Source organism: Berghia stephanieae, chromosome 6 (assembly GCF_034508935.2).
Source record: "Berghia stephanieae isolate SIO BIC M18660-M18661 chromosome 6, UCSD_Bste_1.3, whole genome shotgun sequence".
Classification (NCBI taxonomy): Eukaryota; Metazoa; Mollusca; class Gastropoda; order Nudibranchia; family Aeolidiidae; genus Berghia; species Berghia stephanieae.
Window position 1 is genome coordinate 24,354,307 of NC_088365.1, and position 21,858 is coordinate 24,376,164.

The window sequence follows — 21,858 nt, forward strand, 5'->3', positions numbered from 1 at the left end:
TATAATTCACGGAGACAGATGATGTGGACGTTTTGGGTTTCCCCTTTGTATTTTGTTTATTCGCCTTAACAACGCCATCCTCTCATTTCTGATCGTCTTTAGTATCCAATCCAACTTATTTTGTTGACAAAGGGGAAAGACGAAACGTTCAAATCATCTGTCTTCATAAATTGAAAAAAAAAAAAACCCAAATAAATATAAACATTTATATAGCGTATTTCATGGATTTACCAGCTCAATGCATTTCACAATGTTTTAATTCCTTCAACAGACCAAATCTAACCATATTTCCATTTCAAACAGTGCTAGTCGCCTGCTAGACGTCATTTTGGTACTTATAATCGTACAATATCAGTCACTGTCTATAGTCAGGTACTCATCCACAACTGACTCAAGTGGGGTAATATGTGTAAAGTGCCTTACCCAAGGACACAAGGTCGGGGCCAGACTTTTTTTACGTCCACTTTTACTCATCCAGCCACTGACCATGGTTAACATCGCTTGACTTTTGTGACAAGACCGCCGAGCCGCAGAGCCATAACTTAATTAAATTGAAGTTTCTATCTATTATATTTTTCTTAGAGTTTCAAGCAGAAGCAATTGCAATATATCTCAGAATTCTAGGAAGCAACCGAGACTGCGAAGTTGGACGATATTGTTAGTGGAAGGTACTGACCACGGAATTGGTTTAACTCTACTGGTACTGACAAAAAAGAGAACATCTGACTTTGAAGCTGCTGTTTCAACATATCCGCGCAAAATTATGTACGGAATCAGTTTTTTTAGAACGATTGGCAAGCACGTTGATCCGGGTAATTTTTCCACTGGCCACAATATGGCGGCTGTCTATTTTGTAGACTGGTATGATTCATTTCAGTAAAATGATTTGATGTAAAAAAAATTTTTAGAATGCACTCAGCCTTTTAAAATTTGGTACACTTGTATTATACGTAAATGGTTGATTTTGTTGCATTTTATGGCACAACTCATCGCCGAACTCGCGTTATCATCATATGATTATTTGAGTTGACACCGTTTTTATTTCTGGAATTTTTATTTCAAGAGACAGAGACGGACGTTGATTTGGAAGCTGAATCTTCTGGAAAAAAACAAAAAACAAAACAAAATTGTCGGAATTTCAGCCCTTATAAAATTTGATTTTATGTCGGAGACTAATTTTGATATTTTGAAAATTGTAGACTTAAGATCAAAAAGGATCTGACTAATTGAGTGATCAGATTAATCCGATGCCGATGTGCTTTGGTCAAGTGAGTGGGAAGTCGACCTTATTTGAACCCTGTCTACCACCACCACTTGTGCTACTATCACTATCACTGTATAAAGTAGTTGCGGGTTCTGTCCACACTACACCCGTTGATATATATTGTGAATTATTTAATATTCCCCCGTTGGTGAAGCTTACTCTTATTCTTTAGTCACCTAAAATCCTAATCTGAATCTACTTAGACTTAGACAGACAGAGTTAGAGTTAGAGACTTAAAACTTACTTAGTCATCATAGTCGTGGCCATCTTCTTTTACTTTTGTATACATTTTTTTTATCTTTCATATTTAGACCAAGTGATGACTAACTTACAGATTCGTATCACCAATCAATCACATTTTCCTCAATTATATTTTGTAAACTTGTCGTTTCAGTTTCAGAATTTTCTAAGTTTGATATCTGAATCTGGAGATTTTTGTTTTCGAAGTGACTATTCTCACCCCCCGATGCTAGTCTTCATAATAGTAGTCCACAATTGTTGTATGTTTAATCCAAAGGTTGTAATGCAGTAATTTGTTAAGTTTCTTGTCACAAGTTGCACAATTAAAAAAAAAAAAAATCATTCAAATCCAAATCGCAAAAAGCCGGCGACGTTTTTTTCGGTAATCCAATCGGCCGGGGGGGGGGGGGGGGGGGGGGGGGTGAGAATAGAGGCAGCCTTTTGTTTTATTCAGCAAATGACAAGTTAGGCATAAGCTCTTTGATTTAATTTTCAAACCCAGAATAAATTATTTAGTTCTGCAATATGAAAGGGAATTAAAGTAACATTAAACTTGTTAAATTATTGATGCTTCTACTTCTACTTCTCTACTACTACTACGTTTCCAAAGTAATTGATATTTTCAGTTTTTGTTTTAGTCAATTTTGTAGAGAGAATATGTGGCCTTTCTGCCTCCTCACCAGCATCTCACGGCTGTTTGGCTTTTGCAGTACAATAAGTTCATTTTTTTTTGTATTCAATGAAGTTATGTTTTATATTAAAAATACTTGGCAAGTGTTGGGTATCATATTAAATATCTGAAAATAAGCTTTATTTTTATGTATTTAAATCATGTTCTTGTCTTGTATGAAGTATGGAAAAATTTGGGATAAGTGATAAAAATATGAGGTTATTGTCCTGAAAAGTAGGCTGGTAGCGAGTATAATAAAATAATGTGCAAGTTTTTCAATATCAATGAAATTTGAATTTATTAAAATTTTGAAGCAAGCTGCAAACAATTATTATAACTAGATATAGTATAAAGTAGCACTGACACTGAGAATGTACAATGTACAAGTTTTATCTCTTTTTCTAACACTAACACTAAAAGTATGCTAGCCACTCATGCTCAAATTAATTAGAGTGGTGTTATTTTGATGTATTGTTTATATAACTGTAAGAAGTGGTGAGGGAAATTAAATATGCACATTTCTTTCTGGCGTGAATAGACTCACTTGACTTAAACTTAAGCCTAAGCCCTTAGTCTCTTTGATGTAGTCTCTTTGATGAACACGATATTTAGATTGCCATATAAAACTACCTTTCTTTCTTTCTTTCCTTCAGGTTGCTGAAATGAACTACTCATGAAGGTTGATCGGTCAAAACTGAAAAAATCCTCTTCGGAGGTGGTGAGTAATTTTTGAATATTTTAAAACACAAGATGTATTGTCGATTAGGTCGGTTGGAATTGACTCTTGGATGTGGTTCATAATAATAATAATAATAATATTTATATACTTTATTCATCCAAAAAATGGAAATTCGTTTACAGACATGGCATGCATAAAAATGTATAAATGTAAAGTTAAGAATTTATGGCGACAATGTAATATCAATTTTACAAAGTGAAATATGTTGTCCCTATGACCCCTAGTTTGAATTTAGTTCATGGTAGTGAAGTGACAAATTAGGGAGCTGTCATTGATGGAAGAATACAATCTGAAAAGTTTTGTATGAAACAATATCAGACATAGCAGAAAGAAAAATGGGAGAAAAAAATCCCAGAAATTAAAGAAAAAAAGTCTTGCTTAGGGGCTTTATCCATCACTGTTTCATACATACCTTTTCATATTTTTATCACGGTAGGCTTACTGTAGGTTGTGCTCAGAGAAATGTTAATTGGTAAAAAAATAATGCAAATCACCTCAGGGGTTGCCCTAGTTCAACTGTTAGAGAACTTAACTCACAGGCAAAGGGACCCGTATACAGCCTTACTCTGAAAACAAAACAAAAACGTGTCAATCTTATAGAAAATGTTAATCACAAAACTTGTTTTTCAAACATTGATTGGTTAAAATGACCCTCATATTGTCAAATATTCTCAAACCTGGTACTTTCTTGAAGTCCGAGGTTTGAGAGGGCATTTTGATAGGTCAATATTTGAAGGATGCGTTTCTGGCCAATATTTAAAAATACTTGTGTTTTGAGAGTACAGCAGCATCGGCCCACCTGGCTGCAGATGAGATTTTTTCCTTTCCTCTTTGTCCACTCAGCTTTCATTGGATAGCTATGTCTATTAGATCTGGTAGTCAAGAAGCAAGCAATTGTTGCTGCCCATATCATTTTAATGCTTCAGAAACTAGGGATTAACTCTGGCTCAATGTATGGACCCCATGGTTCTGAATTACTTTAAAAAAAATGTTCATTTGAATGAAACAAAAACTTGATTCTATTTTTATTTTTGTTATCCTTTGTAGCCTGCAGATTGCAAGGTTATCATTGACACAATCAAGGGTTTATCCCAAGAGGATTTACTCAGAGAACTGAAGGACTTCAAAACATGGTCCTTTGGAAAGGTTTGTAAATGGCAAAATTATTTTGTTGTTTGTTTTTCAAAATGTGCATTGTTATGAGAGCATGATAAATTAAAAGTAGTGAACATGTATTATTCTTAAAGGAATCAATGACAAAACTTGCATTATTAAATTGGGAAGGATTGTGGGATGGGTGAGGAGTTGTTTGATTCTGGTAGGCTTGAAAAGGAAAAAGATAAGAGATGTTGAACTTTTATCTGGTCAATTTTTTATACTTATGAAGTAGAAGTAAAAAATTAAGGTAGTTTATGATTTCACCCTTATTAAATTATAAGGTCCTGGGTTGAAATATGTATGAAAAGGAGAAAAAATCAAACTCTCGACAGGCAGGACATTTGATTTAATGGTCATAACGGCTAAGTTAAAGAAGAGAATGAATCAAAACAAACATGAATCACATCACTTGTGGTCTCTAAACTTGAATGTTCTGGAGAATGAGCCAAGTTGGGGGAAGGGGATTGCTCCAGTTTCTTTATTTGTTACTCTCCACCTCAAAACGATATGTCAGGATTGTTGGGTTTGTAAAAATTTAACATAAAGCCAGAAATATGAGACTTGTGCCAACTTGTTTTGCTTTATTATCAAGATCGATTATTAATTCTGAAGGAACTAAAGAGTAAAATGTCCTATTTCTGATCATTTTAGTTTAAAATTAAAATTCTCATTTTGTCATCGGTTCATCCCACATAATCCCGACATAATACCGGAGGCCGTAGGTTACCTGTATGAGGTCATCTGATGTGTTTGGAAAATATACGATTTGGAAAATGGTATAAAAAAATAGTAACTATGTTTAAGGCATCACGAGTACGAGCTCCGCTTCAGACACTTGTATTTTTTTTTCTTGGGCAAGATTATTTTAAAAAATTTGCTAACTTTGGACAACCTGAGCGATTTCTGTTGACATCAGACATCTTGTTTGATGGATTATCTATATTCCTTCATGGAATGCCTAGATGACAGTGTCTAATGGTGCTGTGGAAAGCTTAATTAAAAATAAAGAATTCTTCCATTTGTATCCACAGTGTGACTGAGCAGATGTTATGGTCATAATTATATTGTTGAATTCCTTCCATTTGTATCCACAGTGTGAATTCTCCCATAGTGGGCAGGGAGGTACATACTTTGTCTTCTATCCCTCTATATCTGTTTTCCAACTTGCTTTCTGTCTCTGTCATGGAATGAGATCACTTTGGTTTTGTCCTGGCCCTAGCCAGATACCTTAGTTTTGGGAGATGATATTTTTTCTTGTAAATCATCTCTCTGTTGCGCACTGCATATTTCTTTCATTTTACGTATGTATGATTTGTAAACAATTGAGTATGTTCCTCTTTGCAGGGACCTGTGCTTGTGTCTGGATGAGACATTTAGTGATTTCAAACTAAGTACTTTGATAGTGTGCTCTTGGAATCTACACCTATTTGAACTAATTCCCCTTTGTCTTCCCTTTTCTTGGGTACTTTAATTGTAATTCTAGAACTATTTACTATCCCATTTGCTTCCTTTTTACTGGCGCTGATATGACCTTAATGCGTTGCAAGCGCCATATAACTCTTAAAAAAAAAAAATACAAAGTGTGAATTATATCACTGGGCAGATGTCGTGGTCATAATTATATTGTTGAATTCCTTCTATTTGTATCCACAGTGTGAATTATATCACTGGGCAGATGTCTTGGACATCTTTGATGCCATTTTGGAAAAGGCATGCCAGAAAGAGACTGACAAGAAATGGACTTTGCTGTGCGATTTGCCAGGGAATGAGCAGGTGAGCATAATGGTTTCATACCTCATTCTATCAGCTGTCTATTAACCTGCCACTTAAAACAGATTTTATTGGTATTTAGACTTTTAGGGGCTGAAATTGGAATTTCTCCTGCAAATTTGAATTTTTAAGCAAAACTTTGGAGGAAAATTGATGTCTTAAAATTATTAAATTCTACCCGGAAATGGGTTTATGACCCAAATCAATTCTAAAGAGTTTTTAAAGTTATAATTCATAGAAATCTTGGCAGATAAAAAAGTGATCAAAGCTTAAATAATATTTAAGTTGAAAGTACTGCTGAACATCTAGTAAGGAATACAAAAGTGGTGTTCCTAGAAATAAAAGAGTAAATATCGTGAATTTAAGTTTGATACAGATTTAAAAAAAATATTTTTTATACAAAATATACAATTTGTTGTTTTTCATTGCATGTGGTAGGTCTTTTGCAAATAATAATAATAATAATAATAATAATAATAGACTCTTATAAAGCGCACAGTATCCTCAACAGTGAGACTCTTGGTGCTAATGCTCTACCAACTGATTTATTTGCACCCCTTATCTTAAATCTGACCCCAATGCTTTTTATTTATTTATTTTTTCTCTCTTCTTCAACAGCTAAAGAGCTTGCTGCTGGAAGTGCTACGTTTCACGGCACTCCTGATTGAGCACAGCTTCTCCCGTCATTTGTACAACTCCATGGACCATCTAACCACCCTTCTGACCTCATGTGACATGAGTGCTGTTTTATACGTTCTAAACCTACTTTACGTCTTTAGGTTTGTATATTCATTAAAATAAATTTTTATTTCGTTTTGAAGTACACCTCTGCCGTCTTAATAGAGCCAAAAAAAAAGTTTACTCCTGTCTCCTTTAATCTCTCAAGTCATACCTCTTATTTATGTAATAAAACATTTATCTATTGCGCCTTATGACTTATTATTATGATATGTTGATGTAAAGCGTCAGTGTGCAGTTTGATTGGAACTAGGCACAATATAAATTTATTATATTGTTATAAGGACTGTTTCCCCCCCTTTTTGTCTTTCCTTTTCTGTCTGAATATATCTGTTCATTTGTGTTTTTAGACCATCCTTGTTTTCCATGGTGCAGAAATGACCTGAAGAAGTCCTTCACAGCCTTTAGGCCCATTGAGCTGGAGTTTATCCTGGTTTCTAAAGTGTTAAATGGACAATAGCAAATGCTCACAACCCTTTGGATAGGACGCTAGTCTATTTCAAAGCACTTTTTGAATATTGTATGAGTGTCAGTTCACAAGTGTGTTGAGCAGTCAACTTGTTCCATGATGACAAGGGAATTTGGGTCCATATGGCCTGTTTGTGGAATTAAAAAAATAAATGATTGTGATCTTACGGAGCATGGTAATTGTTATGTAAATGTTCATATATATATTTATTTCATGTTTTTATTGAATTAAATGTTTTCTTTCTCCTATTCTTAATTGTGTGACATCAGCAAACGGTCCAATTTTATATCCCGGATGAGCCCTGAGAAAAAGCAAGGATTGATACAGAGACTTGTACACTTGGCAGAGGTATTTTTTCTTTCTTTTGTTTCAGATAAAGTGTGTCTTTTGGGCTTTTAAAAAAAATAATAGATATATTGTAAATAATGTAATACTGTAAAATGAACACCCGACCATTAACAGCTTTGTATCTGTCCGGAAAAAAAATGGTATTATCGCCTAACAAATGGTGGGTCTCATCCTTCATGTTAAATATTGCTGTTGGCTAGGGACCCCCTGAAAAGCACTTAAAGCATGTTTAGTGGATACTGCGCTTTTAAAAGCTTAAGTTTATAATGTATAGATTTGCCAGATATTAGTCAGGGGACGAATTGGGGGGCCTTGACCCCTTTTATTGTGGGCTGGCGAGGTCATTTGCTGTATGTTATATCTAGGTAGATATGGGGGAGGGGGGTGTTCTATTTAGTTTTAGTAAATAATCTCCCCAAATGTACTCAAATAAAAAAAATGTAAAAAGTATACTGTTTGTTTAGACTTTTGTGCAATCATTATTGTAAATGTTGAAATTTCAATTTAGAATTAAATAAATTAAATACAAAATACATCTGACTTTTTCTGATTTCTAAAAATTTAATTTGACAAATTTCTTAGCTGTGTAAATTTATAATTTTGTAATGAAATGATTTTGTACGCAGTTGAAATTATTGCTTTTTGATTTCAGAGTTGGGGTGGAAAAGAAAATGGATTTGGTTTAGCTGAGTGTTGTCAAGACTTACCCAAAGAGGTTGGTTTGTATATCATTATGATCTTCGTTTGTCGTTTCAATGTTCTCGTCTTTCTCAAACCAGGGGCTTCAGGAATGGTTGTCATAATCGCAACATTTCCCCGGAAACGGAACATTGTGGTCAATGGATTAGGTTAAAGCTTATTGTCTCTCATCACGGCTACTCTCTTTGACTCTTACAAATGTTGAGAACAAAGGAGTGAAAGTTAATCCCATCTGAATAAGATGTCGGCTTGCATCAAAGCTACTTTTGCTTGTCATAATCTATACAGGCCTGCCATATGGTTTTTGTTTCAACCATATTGCTCAATCTGAGGTGGACTAAGAACAATGTTTACAATAACTGGTTTGAGTTTACCATAAATGTGTAAAATGTTGCAACAATAGACAGGAAACTAAACTTCGGTTAATTGCAACATTTTTGCTGATCCCAAGGTGTTGTGATTATCCGGAGTGGACTGTTGTACTCTGTGAACGGTGCCCAATTTTAATCATGAAATGGGGACTACTAGATTACTCTCTTTTTTTCCCCCCAAAGTTCACATCTGATTCTTGAGGTGCATCTGTGGTTTATTATTTTGTAGGTGTATTCACTTGCTGTTGTTTTACCCCATAACCAATCTTCGGCTTTGTCTCACTTTCATATTCAACTTTTATATGTGTTTTCTTGATAGTAATAGATATCCAATGTTCACCAAGCGGGTGGTTGGATGGGAGCATCACCCTTGAATCATATACCTATGATGTTTGCATGGGTGTACGATCCGATAGTGATGTCGTTTCTTCTTCTCTTTACTAGCCTATCCTGCTTCTTTGGTTTGTGATTGTATTTTTGACAGGGGATATTTTTTTTTCTGTAAATCTTCTGCCTGTTTGTTCTTGGTTATTTATAATTTAGCTTATGATATCTTTAGGTTATGATTTTGATTTGCATTTGTACTATTTTTGTTAGATTGCTTGTTTTTTTTGTTTCAGCGGTCTCTCATATAACCTCAATTGTGTTGGAAGAGACCTAAAGCAACAAACAAACAAAAACAAAAATGTTCACCAAAATTAAGTAAAATAAAAATAACTTCTTGTCATGACTATTTAAAAAACGTAATGTTAAAGAGCTCTTTTTAATTATTCGTTTTCAGTTTTTGAAAAGAAAAGAAAAAAGGAATAACATTTATTTTTTCTGAGTGGGTACAACATATCTGGGAAAATCATGAAAGGGTTCATATCTTAGAGAGAGTTCATTTCTCACACAAAGTAATCTTGAATTAGCAAGTTTTTATTTTGAATCGACTTTATTATGATAGCAATAAATCACAATTATATATTTTAAAAAGTATTCAAGTGTTAATTATATTATTCATTTATTTATTTATTTATCGTCAGACTTACCCTCCCAGCGCCACAACTCTACATTTTGAATTCTATGCCGAAAACAAAGATGAAAAGAATAAGAAAACACAACAGGTATGTTGAATTTCTCCACAATGAAATGAGATTGATAATCATTATTTGTCCCTTATTAAAATTAAAAAAAAAAAAATAAATAAAATAATAATAATGTATATATATTGAGACTGTCTCATACATTGTGGTAAATATTAAAATAATAATTCGCTCCATTGCTACATGTCGCACTTTTCGTACCATATTTGTATCAAACACGATTCAATATATATATATATATATATATATACATATATATATATATATATATATATATATATATATATATATATATATATATATATATATATATATATATATATATATATATATACATATATATATATATATATATATATATTATATATAATTATATATATATATATATATATATATATATATATATATATATATATATATATTTATTTATAGCCAATAATGTTCAGCTGAATTTTTGAGGTCTGGCAAGGATTTTGCTTGGACATCGTTGTGAGATGCAAATTTCTTCTCCTTAAATGAAGGGGCTGTCAACAGAGCTCCTTTAACATGTAATCTACACTCGAGGCGGTAATATAGTTTCCTGTTATATATCTAGCAACTTGTCTTTGGACCATTTCTGTACTGTAATTTCCTGGTTTGTATCTAGCAGCTCATCTTTGTATCAATTCTAATTGTTGAATTTTCTGCTTAATCCCAATCATATGTCCACCAACCAGACGCCTTCCAATGTGATACAAAGTATTCACATGGAGAATGTGGACAAGACAGGCCTAATGCCATCCCAGATCATGGAGGAGATCATGGCGACTTACGCCGTGCCAGAGGAGAAACAGGTACACACATTTTTTTTTTGTAATTGAAAAACTTATGCTTTCTTATGACTAAATCTGATGTTGTGGTATGACACTTTCCTTCAGATTGGAAGGTCCAGGGTTTGAGTCCCGTTCTGAGTGGCGCATAGTTGAGTCCTTAAAAAAGGCTCTTTACTCACATTCTCTCATTATCACTGAGCAAATGCTCTAAAAATGGAAGTTAATGCAGTAAAAATGGGGCTTCAAGGCAACTGTTCAAAACTTTCCCCTTTTTCACTTTTTTGTGACCATCAGCACTGAATAATGGATCTAGTTTAGCAGTGAATGTGAAAATTGTAGAAAAGATAAGTCAGTCGGGGAATTATGTTTTTTTATTGTATATGCCCGAGTGATTGAATTGATAGATAAATCAAGAGGTAGTGATGCTCTCATAGTTTGAAGGTTCAAACCTTAAAACAAATTGTAACAGCTTAGTTATGACAGTTTTCAGATCGTAATACATTGTGTCGCAAAGACAAGCAACATTTAGTATGGTTAGTCACTGGGTGGGTGACATTGAATGCAAACTCTGGTCCCTATGCTTTCCTTACAAGTAAGGGTAGCCTGGCTCAGCGTGCTGCACTACGACTAACATCTAGGTAATTCCAGTTTTCCTTTGGAATAGACCCTAAAGACAAATTTCCCCTTTCTTTTCTTTTATTTTCTGCATAGAATCCAGGAAAACCAATTTCCTTCTTACTTTTCTCTTTCAGATTGTTTTATTCACCCATGTACGTCTAGCGTGTTTGTTTTCTAATTATGACGCAAGAGTTCATTGTGTTCAAGCCAGGTTACAAGCCATTTCTATATTAGGTAAGGTGGTTTGAAACATATGAGATGAGATATTGACATTGTGTGATGTGAATCGCTCTGATCCTCGGCAAAGAGTTTATACAAATATATATGCTGTTATCATCATCATCATCATCTTCATCATCATCCTGCGTACTACGATTATTTCTTAATATTACAAATTTTTGGTTCCAACCGAAGAACTAAATAAATAAAGATCTTTAATTCAATAACACATCTTGAACATGAAGGTCTGGTTCCAGGGCTGATGGAGTTTAAACCATTGTTTTTAGCATTTTAAGGACAAATTGATAATTTTAAAAGTTATTTATAATGTTTAATATGTTATAATGTCTACTACTCCTGAAAACTACGAATTTTTACCAATTTCAAGTAGGCAGGTTTGCATCATCATCATCATCACCTCCACTTCCAGAAGTCCCAGGTTTGAGAGATTTTGCTAAGATGAAGGTTCTTTAAATCGATCGAAATTTGAAGAACGTGTTTTCTGACCATATTTTGAAATACACATTTGTCCAGAGTACGACAATTAACTGGTTAACAATAGTTTGATTTCAGAATAAACAAACCATATTTCTTCCCCCATGTTGATCTGTTTTTTTTTTAATTTTTTAAAATAACATCTCCAGTGTACTCCATTGCCATGCAAGACAACATGAATGTGATTTTGTATCCTGGTTTAATCGAAGAACTCGTTGATATAGTAGAAATTAAAGGACCAGCATTGGTGGTAAGTAGTGGCTTGATACTGGGAATTTTATTTGTTTCTTATCAGTGCTGATGGTTTTTCACAGATCCGTTGAAATCCCCAATCCTCCTTTAAAAAAATTACATTTCCCCCTGATCAAATGTACTGGCATTGAGAGACCTGATGTGTAATGGAACAAATAGATAAACTTTCCTGCTATCAATTTCTCTAAAGGTGGGGGTTAATACAGTAAAAAATGGGGCTTTTTTAGACAATCGTTGAAAATTTTCCTCCTTTATTACTTTTTGTCACAATCAGCATAGTGATAACAATGGTCTTGATGCAGAGACGAGGAGTATTTAATACGATTAGTTACTGGATGATTGACGGTGAATGCAAATTCAAGGTCCTCATGTTTATATCAGGGCGAGGCACTTAAGTGTTCGTAGGAATTGGCTTTAGGCTTGGTGGATTATTATATAACATTTATAGAAGGATCCTGGATAGGAAATGTGGAAGCAACAACTGGCAAAAAGATAATCAACTGCTCGGTAATCGCCCTTGAGCTTGAAGAATGGCGTTCCATGACATTCAACCTCTGTAGGGAGACGGAACTCCTATAAGGTATCTGTAAAAATGGTGCCTAATACATGTGGCTTGAAATGTATGAAAAGAATTTGCTTTCATTTGGCCCCTTGTGGAATGAATGGACGTGTTGCAAAACACATTCTCCGATCATGAAAAGATTTTCTTTAAAGAATTGTCCGATGACAGCAGGAATCTCCAATGTTGTTCAAGTGATCGAGGGTTAATACTTTTGCCCAAGGAAAAGAGATGAAGGTGCAGAAGCGGGGTCAAGGTCACAATGCTATGCCTTAACCGCTCAGCCACACCATTGAACAGATTAGAAATAAAATATAATTACCAGGGTAAAAGTCAGTGGAATGTCTGAAGTATTTGTGGAATGTTTTTCTAGAAAAGATTTGTACCAAGCTTGTACATGGAAAGATATTTTTAAAAGAATTATAGAAACATGAGTGTTTTTATTTTTTTATTCTTTAGTATTTTTCTATAAATTTTCTTTTGAGTCTATATATTTTCTCTTTTCTTCTCCCATCTCCCTTTCTTTCCCTGTTTTCATTTGACTTCATTGATGTTGTTGAAGGATATAAAATCTGCTGCCCTTCGTACCTTGACGTCTGTGATACACATTGAAAGAAATCCAAGGTAAATTACTTTACAATATTTATTTGATTTTTAAATTATATTTTTTCATTTGTCACATTCCGATCCAAGCCAATCCAATCCATACTATTACTATTACATCTTCAATACGGAAGATGGGGGTAACATTTATGTTGTGTGGGATGGTTTTTGAATGTGGTTCTGAATCACAATAATTATTACTTATGTTCTCTAGTGACAAATGTTTTCTAATTAGCGAGTAAATTTATCATAATTTACTACTTGTAAATTTCTCATTATTTACTACTCATAAATTTCTCATAATTTACTACTCGTAAATTTTTCATAATTTACTACTCGTCATATAGAATAATTTTTGTCACAGGAAGACATATTTATCGAACATGTAAAACATAGCTGCCAACTATCCTGATAAAATAGGGACTGTTCTGATTTAGTAATCTGAGAGAAATTTAAAGAAGAAAAAAAAATTGGACTGTTTATATGTATAGAAATGACCCCTGCATGTCCCAGGATTATGCTTCTTTGACAACAAATTAAAACATGGAACAGAAAGAGCTCTACATATAATATATAAAATACTGCTGTTTCGAATCATGACGGTATTGTGTGTTAGAGTGGCCCGTTATTAGCTCTGCTTTGAAAAGTTGGCAGCTATGATATTCGTATCAAAATAGATTTACTACAAAAGAAATATTTTGACTTTTCTCCAACTTGCTTTTTATGCTGAAAAAGAAATGATTATGATATACATTTGTAAAGGCGTGGACTATATTCTTTATTTAAATTGAAAATGGGCATTTTATTTTTTTTTGGAAAGTGGGGTAATAATGTTGCCCAAAGGAATAAAATTAAGGTGCTGAACCTGTGACCTCAAGCGCTATGCCTTAATCATTCAGCCACATTAACAAATAGATGGGGAAATTCATAATTACCAGGGTGCAAGTCAGTGGAATATCTTAAGTATTTTTCAAATGAATGTTTAAATTTATAACATACCTTTTTTTTTCTCCCAATCTTCATTGATACTAGTGATAACAGACTTGTGATAAGTCAGGGGTCAAAAACAAAAACTGTGTAAGTGAAAAGGCTTTTGAAAGGCAATCTTTTTTGTTTCATCATTAGTATTATTTTGTCATGTCTTTTGAGGACATTCGGAATTCACCCACTTACAAATCTTTTATTGACTTGTTGGAGTCTAACAACATTTGAAAACTGTAATACTTGTATTTACTTTTGTTGATCTCCACTGTCTTTTGTGTTTTTCTGTCTTTCTCAGTATTTGGAATTCGGAATCTACTTCTGTTCCCCATTAGATCCAGTCCCCTTTGTCTTATTTTCTCTTTGTTGCTTTTCATCGTAAATCTAGATTTATTATTTTTACTTTTCCATTTTCTTCTTTTTTACTGGCACTGATATGACCTAAATGTGTCGTTAGTGCTGTAAAACTCTTTAAAAAAAAAACAAAAACAATTTGAATCATCAAAACAATTCATTTCAGCTGAGCTGCAATTTATATAACAAATCATTTTAAATTTCCTTTTTTTTTATATTAAAAAAAAAGTATTCATGGGGTTATCATCACGTTATTTCACAGCTGTGTAAAATTTGTGAACAACTAACCTTGTTTCATTCAATTGTTTTGAAACTTTAACTCACTTTTTAAGACTAACATTTTCAAATCACGATGAAAGTTTTTTTTTGTTTTGAGCAATGAAAAGTTTTTGAAGTCATTGGATTGTCAAATTTCATTTGACTTTTAAATTGGCTCAAGAAAAAAAAGAAAAGAACAGAAAAGAAGGAATGAAGGAAAAAAAGTAGTCATTAAGCGGAGCCATTTTATGATTCAATAAGTTTATAAAGATAAATACTGGTGTAATTAGAACTCTGGATGGCTACTTGACTAATCACCACACACACACTTTCACTATGAGAGAAATGCCAGCTTGTTTTCACAATCATTAATTGATGAAACTGTTAGAGAATAGGAAGAGTTTGCTTTAACTGCCTACAGCTGTAGGGAAAAGTGCTAAGTCATCAAATAATTTGAAATACAAATCCATGTGGATGATTAATTTTTAAAATGTCAAAATATTTTAAAATTGCTCCACTCTTTCCCCCCATTATTTCCCCCCCCCCCCCAGCCACTCTCATTGTGAGTCATTTGAATTAAGTTTCAGATGTATGACTTTGTTTTGTTTTCACAGATTAACCAGTATTATTGATGCAACTGGGGCCTCGTCCTACCATGGATTCCTACCAGTTTTAGTGAGAACATGCATCCAACACATGATAGGTTGGTCCGTTTGGCATTGAAAATTGTTTTTTTTTTTCTTTTTTTCCCCTGTTAAAAATGATCATTTGAGACTGGATTAGCTTATTTCCAAAGTGTCTCTCAAAAACTCAAAAATAGGTCATCCGATCATCGTCATTCTCTGGCATGTTTTTTTCACATCCCTTTCTGATTGCCTTTATGAACATCTAACTCTAGCAAGGTCTTCAATCTTAAAAATGTCAGAAAATAGTTTGGTGTCGTTAGATCTGCTTACTCAGCACAGTATTTGGGAAATTTATAGCTAATAAGGGATATAGATTTTAGTTACTGAAATGAAATTGATTAATTGCCCCTTTCAACTCTTGTTTCCCAAACTTTCAATTTTAAATGTTTTCATTGTGTAAAATGTTTGTTTGTATTTTCAGACCCGTCCTTGAAGCCATTTCCCCAGACATATGCCACATCACTGTTTTCATTTCTTTACCATCTTGCCAGCTATGATAATGGTAGGTGTACCCGATTGACAATTTCGTTTGTTTTTTTTCCAAACAGGATTAAAGGTCAATTTTGAGTGCTGTCCACTCTCCCCAGGGGATTTTTTATACTTTTCAAAACTAATAAAAGTTTAAAACTAAGTTACTCAGTCTAAAAGAAAATTGGCATAACATAGTTTTATTCATATGCAAATATCATGTAAAAATTAAAAGCAGTATTTTTAATAATATGCAGAGTATTTGTATCATAAAAATGTAAATAAGCCACTTTTAAAATCATTATTGTTAACAAAAATAGTATTATTGACTGAAGAATGGCTCTGAGCCTAATACATGGTTCGGTATTTTGTTATTTTTTAAAGGTGTTCTATTTATTTTTCTTCATTACTTTTTTTTTTTTTAACAGTCGCCAGCTTGTATCAGCTTAGTATTCACCTCCTTTATTTTTTCTGTAGTTTGAGACTTAGATTTTAAAAATTTTAAAACAAATTTTAAAATTTACCCCAGGTGTGGAAGCTTTAGTATCGTGTGGGATGATGGAATCATTACTTAAAGTCATCAATTGGTACGGGGAAGGACAGGAACACATTACGGTGAGTCTGGTGTCCATTATAACAATGCACACACTTGTCACTTGTGTATTGATTTAATCGGTATATTTAGATTTTAAAAAAAAGCCCAAATACGTCAAGTTCTATTTCATTTTTCCAGATCTGGATTTTCAGGATTCCCGCTCAATCTGGAAATTGGTGAAATGATCTTGAATTTCTAGATTTCCTCAAGATAGGAGGAAAAACAGTTTTTAAAATAAATATGATCTTGATCTTTCTGATCACAGTCAGGACTTTAAAATTCAGATACAAGTGATGCTCGGAATGCAGACATTTTCATAATGGCCTTAAAATGACATAATCTTCTCATTTCTCATTTATCTTTGGTGTCTCATTAATTGTGTTTTGCTGGGTGGGGTTCCTGACCTCCCATAGTGGGCAGAGAGGTACTTACAGTGTCTTCTATCCCCCTATATCTATTTTCCAACTTGCTTTCCGTCTTTGTCTTGGATTGAGATTTCTTGGTTTTGTCCTGGCCCTGGCTGAGAGGGAAATAGTCAAATGTATAGTTAGTTTTGGGAGATGAAATTTTTTTTCTTTGTAAATCATCTCTCTGTTGTGCACTGTATTATTTTTGTTTACATGTTATATATAATTTTTAAACATTTGAGTGTGTTCCTCTTAGTAGGGACCTGTGCTTGTGTCTGGATGAGACTTTTAGATGATCTCAAACTAAGAACTTTGATAGTGTGCTCTTGGAATCTACACCTGTTTCTTACCAATTCCCCTTTCTTTGTCTTACCTTTTCTTGGGTGATTTAATTGTAATTCTAGAACTTTTTACTATCCAATTTTCTTCATATTTACTGGCGCTGATATGACCTTAATGTGTTGCAAGCGCTGTAAAACCCTTAAAATCATAATCATATTTTTTTAAGCTTCAAGCATCAACGTTTGCATTATAGGTGATGTAAAACAAATCACTAGAATTGATTGCTCTTGTATCCTCTTCTGTTCTCATTTTGAACAAAAATTCTTTCTCTCATGGATGGATGCTTGTCAGTGCAGATCTATTGTTGTTTAACTTTTCCTTCATCTTCCTTTGTACTAGGACGGAAATGTTTTAAAAAGTGTCACAAGTGCTGTAAAATCTGTAAATTAAAGCTGTTTTTGTTTTATTTTGTTCTTATTTGTTTATGTATTTTTTTAAATATTGAATCTCACGAAAGTGCACTCTTAAAGGATAAAAAAAAAAAAAGAAGATAAATATTTGATGTTAATAGTTTATTTTACCCTATCCAGTTTGTGACAAGAGCTGTTCGTGTGATAGACTTGATAACCAACTTGGACATGGCTGCTTTTCAAGGCTTGGGGGGATTGCAAGCTTTCATCAACAGATTGGAGGTAGGATTCAGTTTTACCAAACACACTGTCTGTCATATTTTGTAATCTCATAGCTGTTGAAACAATATTGTAAAACACTAAAGAATGAGATATCGTCTCATTTGTCTATTGTGTCTCATTCATTGTGTTTTGTTGATAAAGGGGAAACCGGAAATGTCTACATTATCTGTTTTCGTTTATTAAATGGAATTTTACATTCAATTTCACATTGTTATTTCTTTCTTTGAGCTTCAAGCAGCAACATTTACATTACCCAGTATTCTCTATAGTCGCACAATCTAAAGATTTGTGCACAGCATTATCTCATGTAGTGTGTTCAAAAACCATATTTTATGCCGTGGTTTTAATTCAATCTTACCTGAATTATATTTTTAATTCAGAAAAGTGAGTAGAGCAGGCACTTATGTTGATAATAATAAGAAATGAAGTGAGTAGGAGAGTGCCCTGCCAGAAGACAACAGAGAACAAAAAGTTTGCGGCGGGTCGTGGATAGCTCACACAGAGAGTAAAAACACAGTAGACATAAATACCTTAAAAAATTATCAATTTGTCCTTTGTGCGGCTATGTGGTCTTGTGGTATGACCCTCGCTTTCGGATCGGAAGGTCCTGGGTTCAAGCCTCGCTCGGCGCATAGTTGAGTCCTTGGAAAAGGCTCTTTACTCACATTCTCTCGCTGGTGTCTGGATGAGACTTTTAGATGATTTTAAATTAAGTACACTGATAGTGTGCTCTTAGAATCTACATCTGTTCCCTATTTGAACCATTTTCCTTTTGTCTTACGTGTGGAAAGCGCTGCAAAATCTTTAGAAACAAATATTAAAGAATATCCAATCCTAATTCTTTTATACTTTACCTTTAAAAAAAAAAAAATTTAGCATGAAGTCAATCTATGTCGAGAAGAGCAACCATTTGAAATCCTTCCCAACCACGGTGACAGTGTCATGATGGAATCGTCTGATGTCAGCCCTATGGACATGAGCAGTTCTAGTATGACAAATGCGTCTGGTGTGGACGAGGCTGAAAGGGAATTGGAACATCAACAACAACAGCAGCAGCAGCAACGAGAACAGACAGCCAATGCTGGAAGTGCTGAGATAGTCAATGATAGACTCAACGCTCCTGCTGTCTTGTCAACACCTACTGGCAGTGAGGAAACGGCTGTACCACCGACTTCCAGCACAATAAGGGAAGATGGTATTATTGGCATCACTCCCTCTGTCGCTGACATGGAAGAGAAAAAAAGTAAGCTTTGACATTAAAAAAAAAAAGCAAACAAACAAACAAGAAAACAAAAGAAAAACAACAACATAACAAATCTTGAAAACAAAACGAAACAAACGAACCCCAAACCAATGATAGCCTTTGTTAAGGGGAGAACTATATGGGACCTAGAATGGCTTATTAGTCTTGTGATTCTTGGTGAGACTGAAAAATCATCAGAATTAAGAAGCTGTGTGAGGTGTCTTTTTATGTGAAAAAAATCCTGAAACACACTCCGAAAAACCTGAGCGTTTATAAAGTGCAATATCTACTAACAGTTCTCAAAGTCCTTTACAAGGGGTACCTAGCCAACAGCAATGCTTAACATGAAGGATGAGACATGATGCCTGTCAGGCGATATTACAATTTTGTTTCCAACAGAGACAACGCTGTTAACGGTCAGTTATTCACTTTTCACTTGAGTGGAGTGAGCAAATTGGAGTAAAGTGCCTTTTCCAAGGACTCAATTTTGCGTTGATCAAAGCGAAACGCGAACTCAAAAACCTGTGGTTGGAAAGCGAGTGTCATACCACAAGACCATAAAGCCTTAAACTAAGAAAGAAGCATTTTATAAATTGTGTATTTTGCCATTGTTGTTGTTGTTTTTGTTCTCCTAGTTATCATTATAATTTTAATTTTATCATTTGTTAATTTTTATGTGTCTGTTCTATCTCAACTATGTCCTATCTATATTTCCATATATATTTTTTCCATGTTTGTGTGTCTGTTCTATCCCAATTGTTATCCTATTTATATCTCCATATATATTTTTTCTATGGGCGTGTCTATTCTATCTCAATTATTGTTCTATCTATATCTCCATATATATTTTTCCTATGTGCGTGTGTGTCTGTTCTATCTCAATTATTGTCCTATCTATATCTCCATATATATTTTTTCTATGTTTGTGTGTATGTTCTATTTCAATTATTGTCCTATCTATATCTCCATATATATTTTTCCTCCATAGGTAAACATTGCTTTGCCCAAAGGGCAGCCTTACTCAAGTCTATGTTAAACTTCATGAAAAAAGCCATTCCGGACATGTCCTTTGCCGATAGCATTAGGCATTGTAAGTAGAAATATCTATTGTACTTGATAGCATTAGGCATTGTAAGTAGAAATATCTATTGTACTTTTAAAGGACGCATTTCAAGCATGTATTTGGTCAACTGGTTTTCTGTTCTTCGAAAGAAATATAAAACAAACCCACATATTATATTGAAATAAAAAAATATATGATCGTGCAGTGGCAGCGCGGCTTAGCGGCATGGTCTTTGCTTCGTACCCGAAAGGTATTGAGTTCGAATACCCACCGCGCTGTGTGGCCTTGAGCAAGTCACTCCGCTCTAGCTCAGTATGGGGCTCTGCTCTACGGCTGACGCCTGGGATATTCCAGTCTTTCCTTGGAATAGACCCTGAAGATAAATTTCCGCTATGGGATGAATATAGGGAATTTTATTAATTATTTTTTATTTATCTGATATGCATGGATGGATGATGACTCTTTACCCTTACCTAATTTGACATTTGATATGAAAAGTCTTTGGTCTGACATCATTATTAGCATATCGACAAAATTGTATTGGATTCAGAGCTGCCAGCTCTTGTTTTTCCTCAGGAGTATTTTTGAAAAATAATTTTCCATTGGTGATTTAGCGATGCTTATACAATGTTTTCAATGCTGTTTATAGCCATTTCCATTGAAAAGACTTGATTTCTTATCGTTTTAACGTATCTAGATTATGACAAGAATAATTGTAAGGACTAAAATTACTATTTCTTGAGTGCATGAAAAAGTTGTTCTTTTTCTGTTTTTAAAAAAAAAAATATCCATATTAAAAAAAAAAAAAAAATCTGATGTTTTAAGTCTAGTCCTGATTTACTGTCATTATGGGTTGGCAGAATTTTATTTTCCCCACTTTGCGACTTTGCACTGAGACTGATGTTTGGATTATTTTAGGCTTTTCTCAAGATTGACCCTGAAAGTTTTACCCCATGGAGGCATAAAGAGTTTTATTTATTTATTTATTTATTTATTTATTTATTTATTTATTTATTTATTTATTTATTTATTTATTTATTTATTTATGTATATAATTGTTTGAAAAATATTCAAGGGATCAATTATTATTTATATCTTTGTGTCTGTTCTTATCAGGGATTTGTATGGTTACCTAGCATTATTTTGAACTATGAAATCAAACATTGAGAACATCCTCCATATTTTCTCTCCTCTTTTCAGTGATGGATGGGTCGCTTCCAAAGTCACTCAAACACATAATCAGTAATGCCGAGTACTATGGCCCATCTTTGTTTTTGCTCGGTAAGATTGATATGGTTTAATATAAAAATAATTTTTAGTTTTGTTCTTTACGTAGTAAAGATGGACTTTTTCTGTACAGATGAAGTGCTTACATGAGCTAAACCTTCCCAGTTATCCATATTTAATCAGTATATTTTATACTGAGATGCCAGAGGTACAGAGATGCCAACTATTACGAAAATGACAATTTAAAATTGCTTTTAGAATTCTTGTCAAAAAATAAGAAAATCTTTCAAAATTATTTCTTTTTTGTAAGCTATTGTTTTCTTTGTGTCTATAGAGTATCATGGCATTGTGGATGGTAATCAATTTTACTCGTGAAATGGGGATGGCACTGGATTACACTTATTTTTTTGTAAATTACACGTTTCTGATTCATGAAGCATCCAACCCAATCCAATCCATACTGTTGCAGCTTCAATACTGAAGATTGACACAA

At 33.7% G+C, this 21,858-nt stretch overlaps 1 protein-coding gene across 4 annotated transcripts in view; it reads left to right on the forward strand.

Moving 5' to 3' along the window:
* The first annotated feature begins 810 nt into the window (after nt 1–810).
* The window catches only part of LOC144974723 (E3 ubiquitin-protein ligase HUWE1-like), a 99,281-nt gene continuing 78,233 nt past the window's right edge, over nt 811–21,858 (forward strand). For 3 of the 4 annotated variants that reach the window (XM_078917905.1, XM_078917909.1, XM_078917907.1), the window contains exons 1-19: nt 811–861; nt 2,828–2,892; nt 3,961–4,059; nt 5,725–5,844; nt 6,460–6,620; nt 7,318–7,396; nt 8,049–8,111; nt 9,492–9,572; nt 10,268–10,384; nt 11,116–11,215; nt 11,845–11,945; nt 13,069–13,130; nt 15,317–15,405; nt 15,810–15,890; nt 16,386–16,471; nt 17,731–17,832; nt 18,709–19,075; nt 20,064–20,165; nt 21,339–21,419. In XM_078917905.1, coding sequence (XP_078774031.1) covers nt 2,848–2,892; nt 3,961–4,059; nt 5,725–5,844; nt 6,460–6,620; nt 7,318–7,396; nt 8,049–8,111; nt 9,492–9,572; nt 10,268–10,384; nt 11,116–11,215; nt 11,845–11,945; nt 13,069–13,130; nt 15,317–15,405; nt 15,810–15,890; nt 16,386–16,471; nt 17,731–17,832; nt 18,709–19,075; nt 20,064–20,165; nt 21,339–21,419 — 1,936 coding nt within the window. In that variant the 5' untranslated portion in view covers nt 811–861; nt 2,828–2,847. Of the gene's footprint in view, nt 862–914; nt 934–2,827; nt 2,893–3,960; nt 4,060–5,724; nt 5,845–6,459; nt 6,621–7,317; nt 7,397–8,048; nt 8,112–9,491; nt 9,573–10,267; nt 10,385–11,115; nt 11,216–11,844; nt 11,946–13,068; nt 13,131–15,316; nt 15,406–15,809; nt 15,891–16,385; nt 16,472–17,730; nt 17,833–18,708; nt 19,076–20,063; nt 20,166–21,338; nt 21,420–21,858 lie in introns of those variants that run through there. The other variant, XM_078917906.1, reaches the window with a different exon arrangement.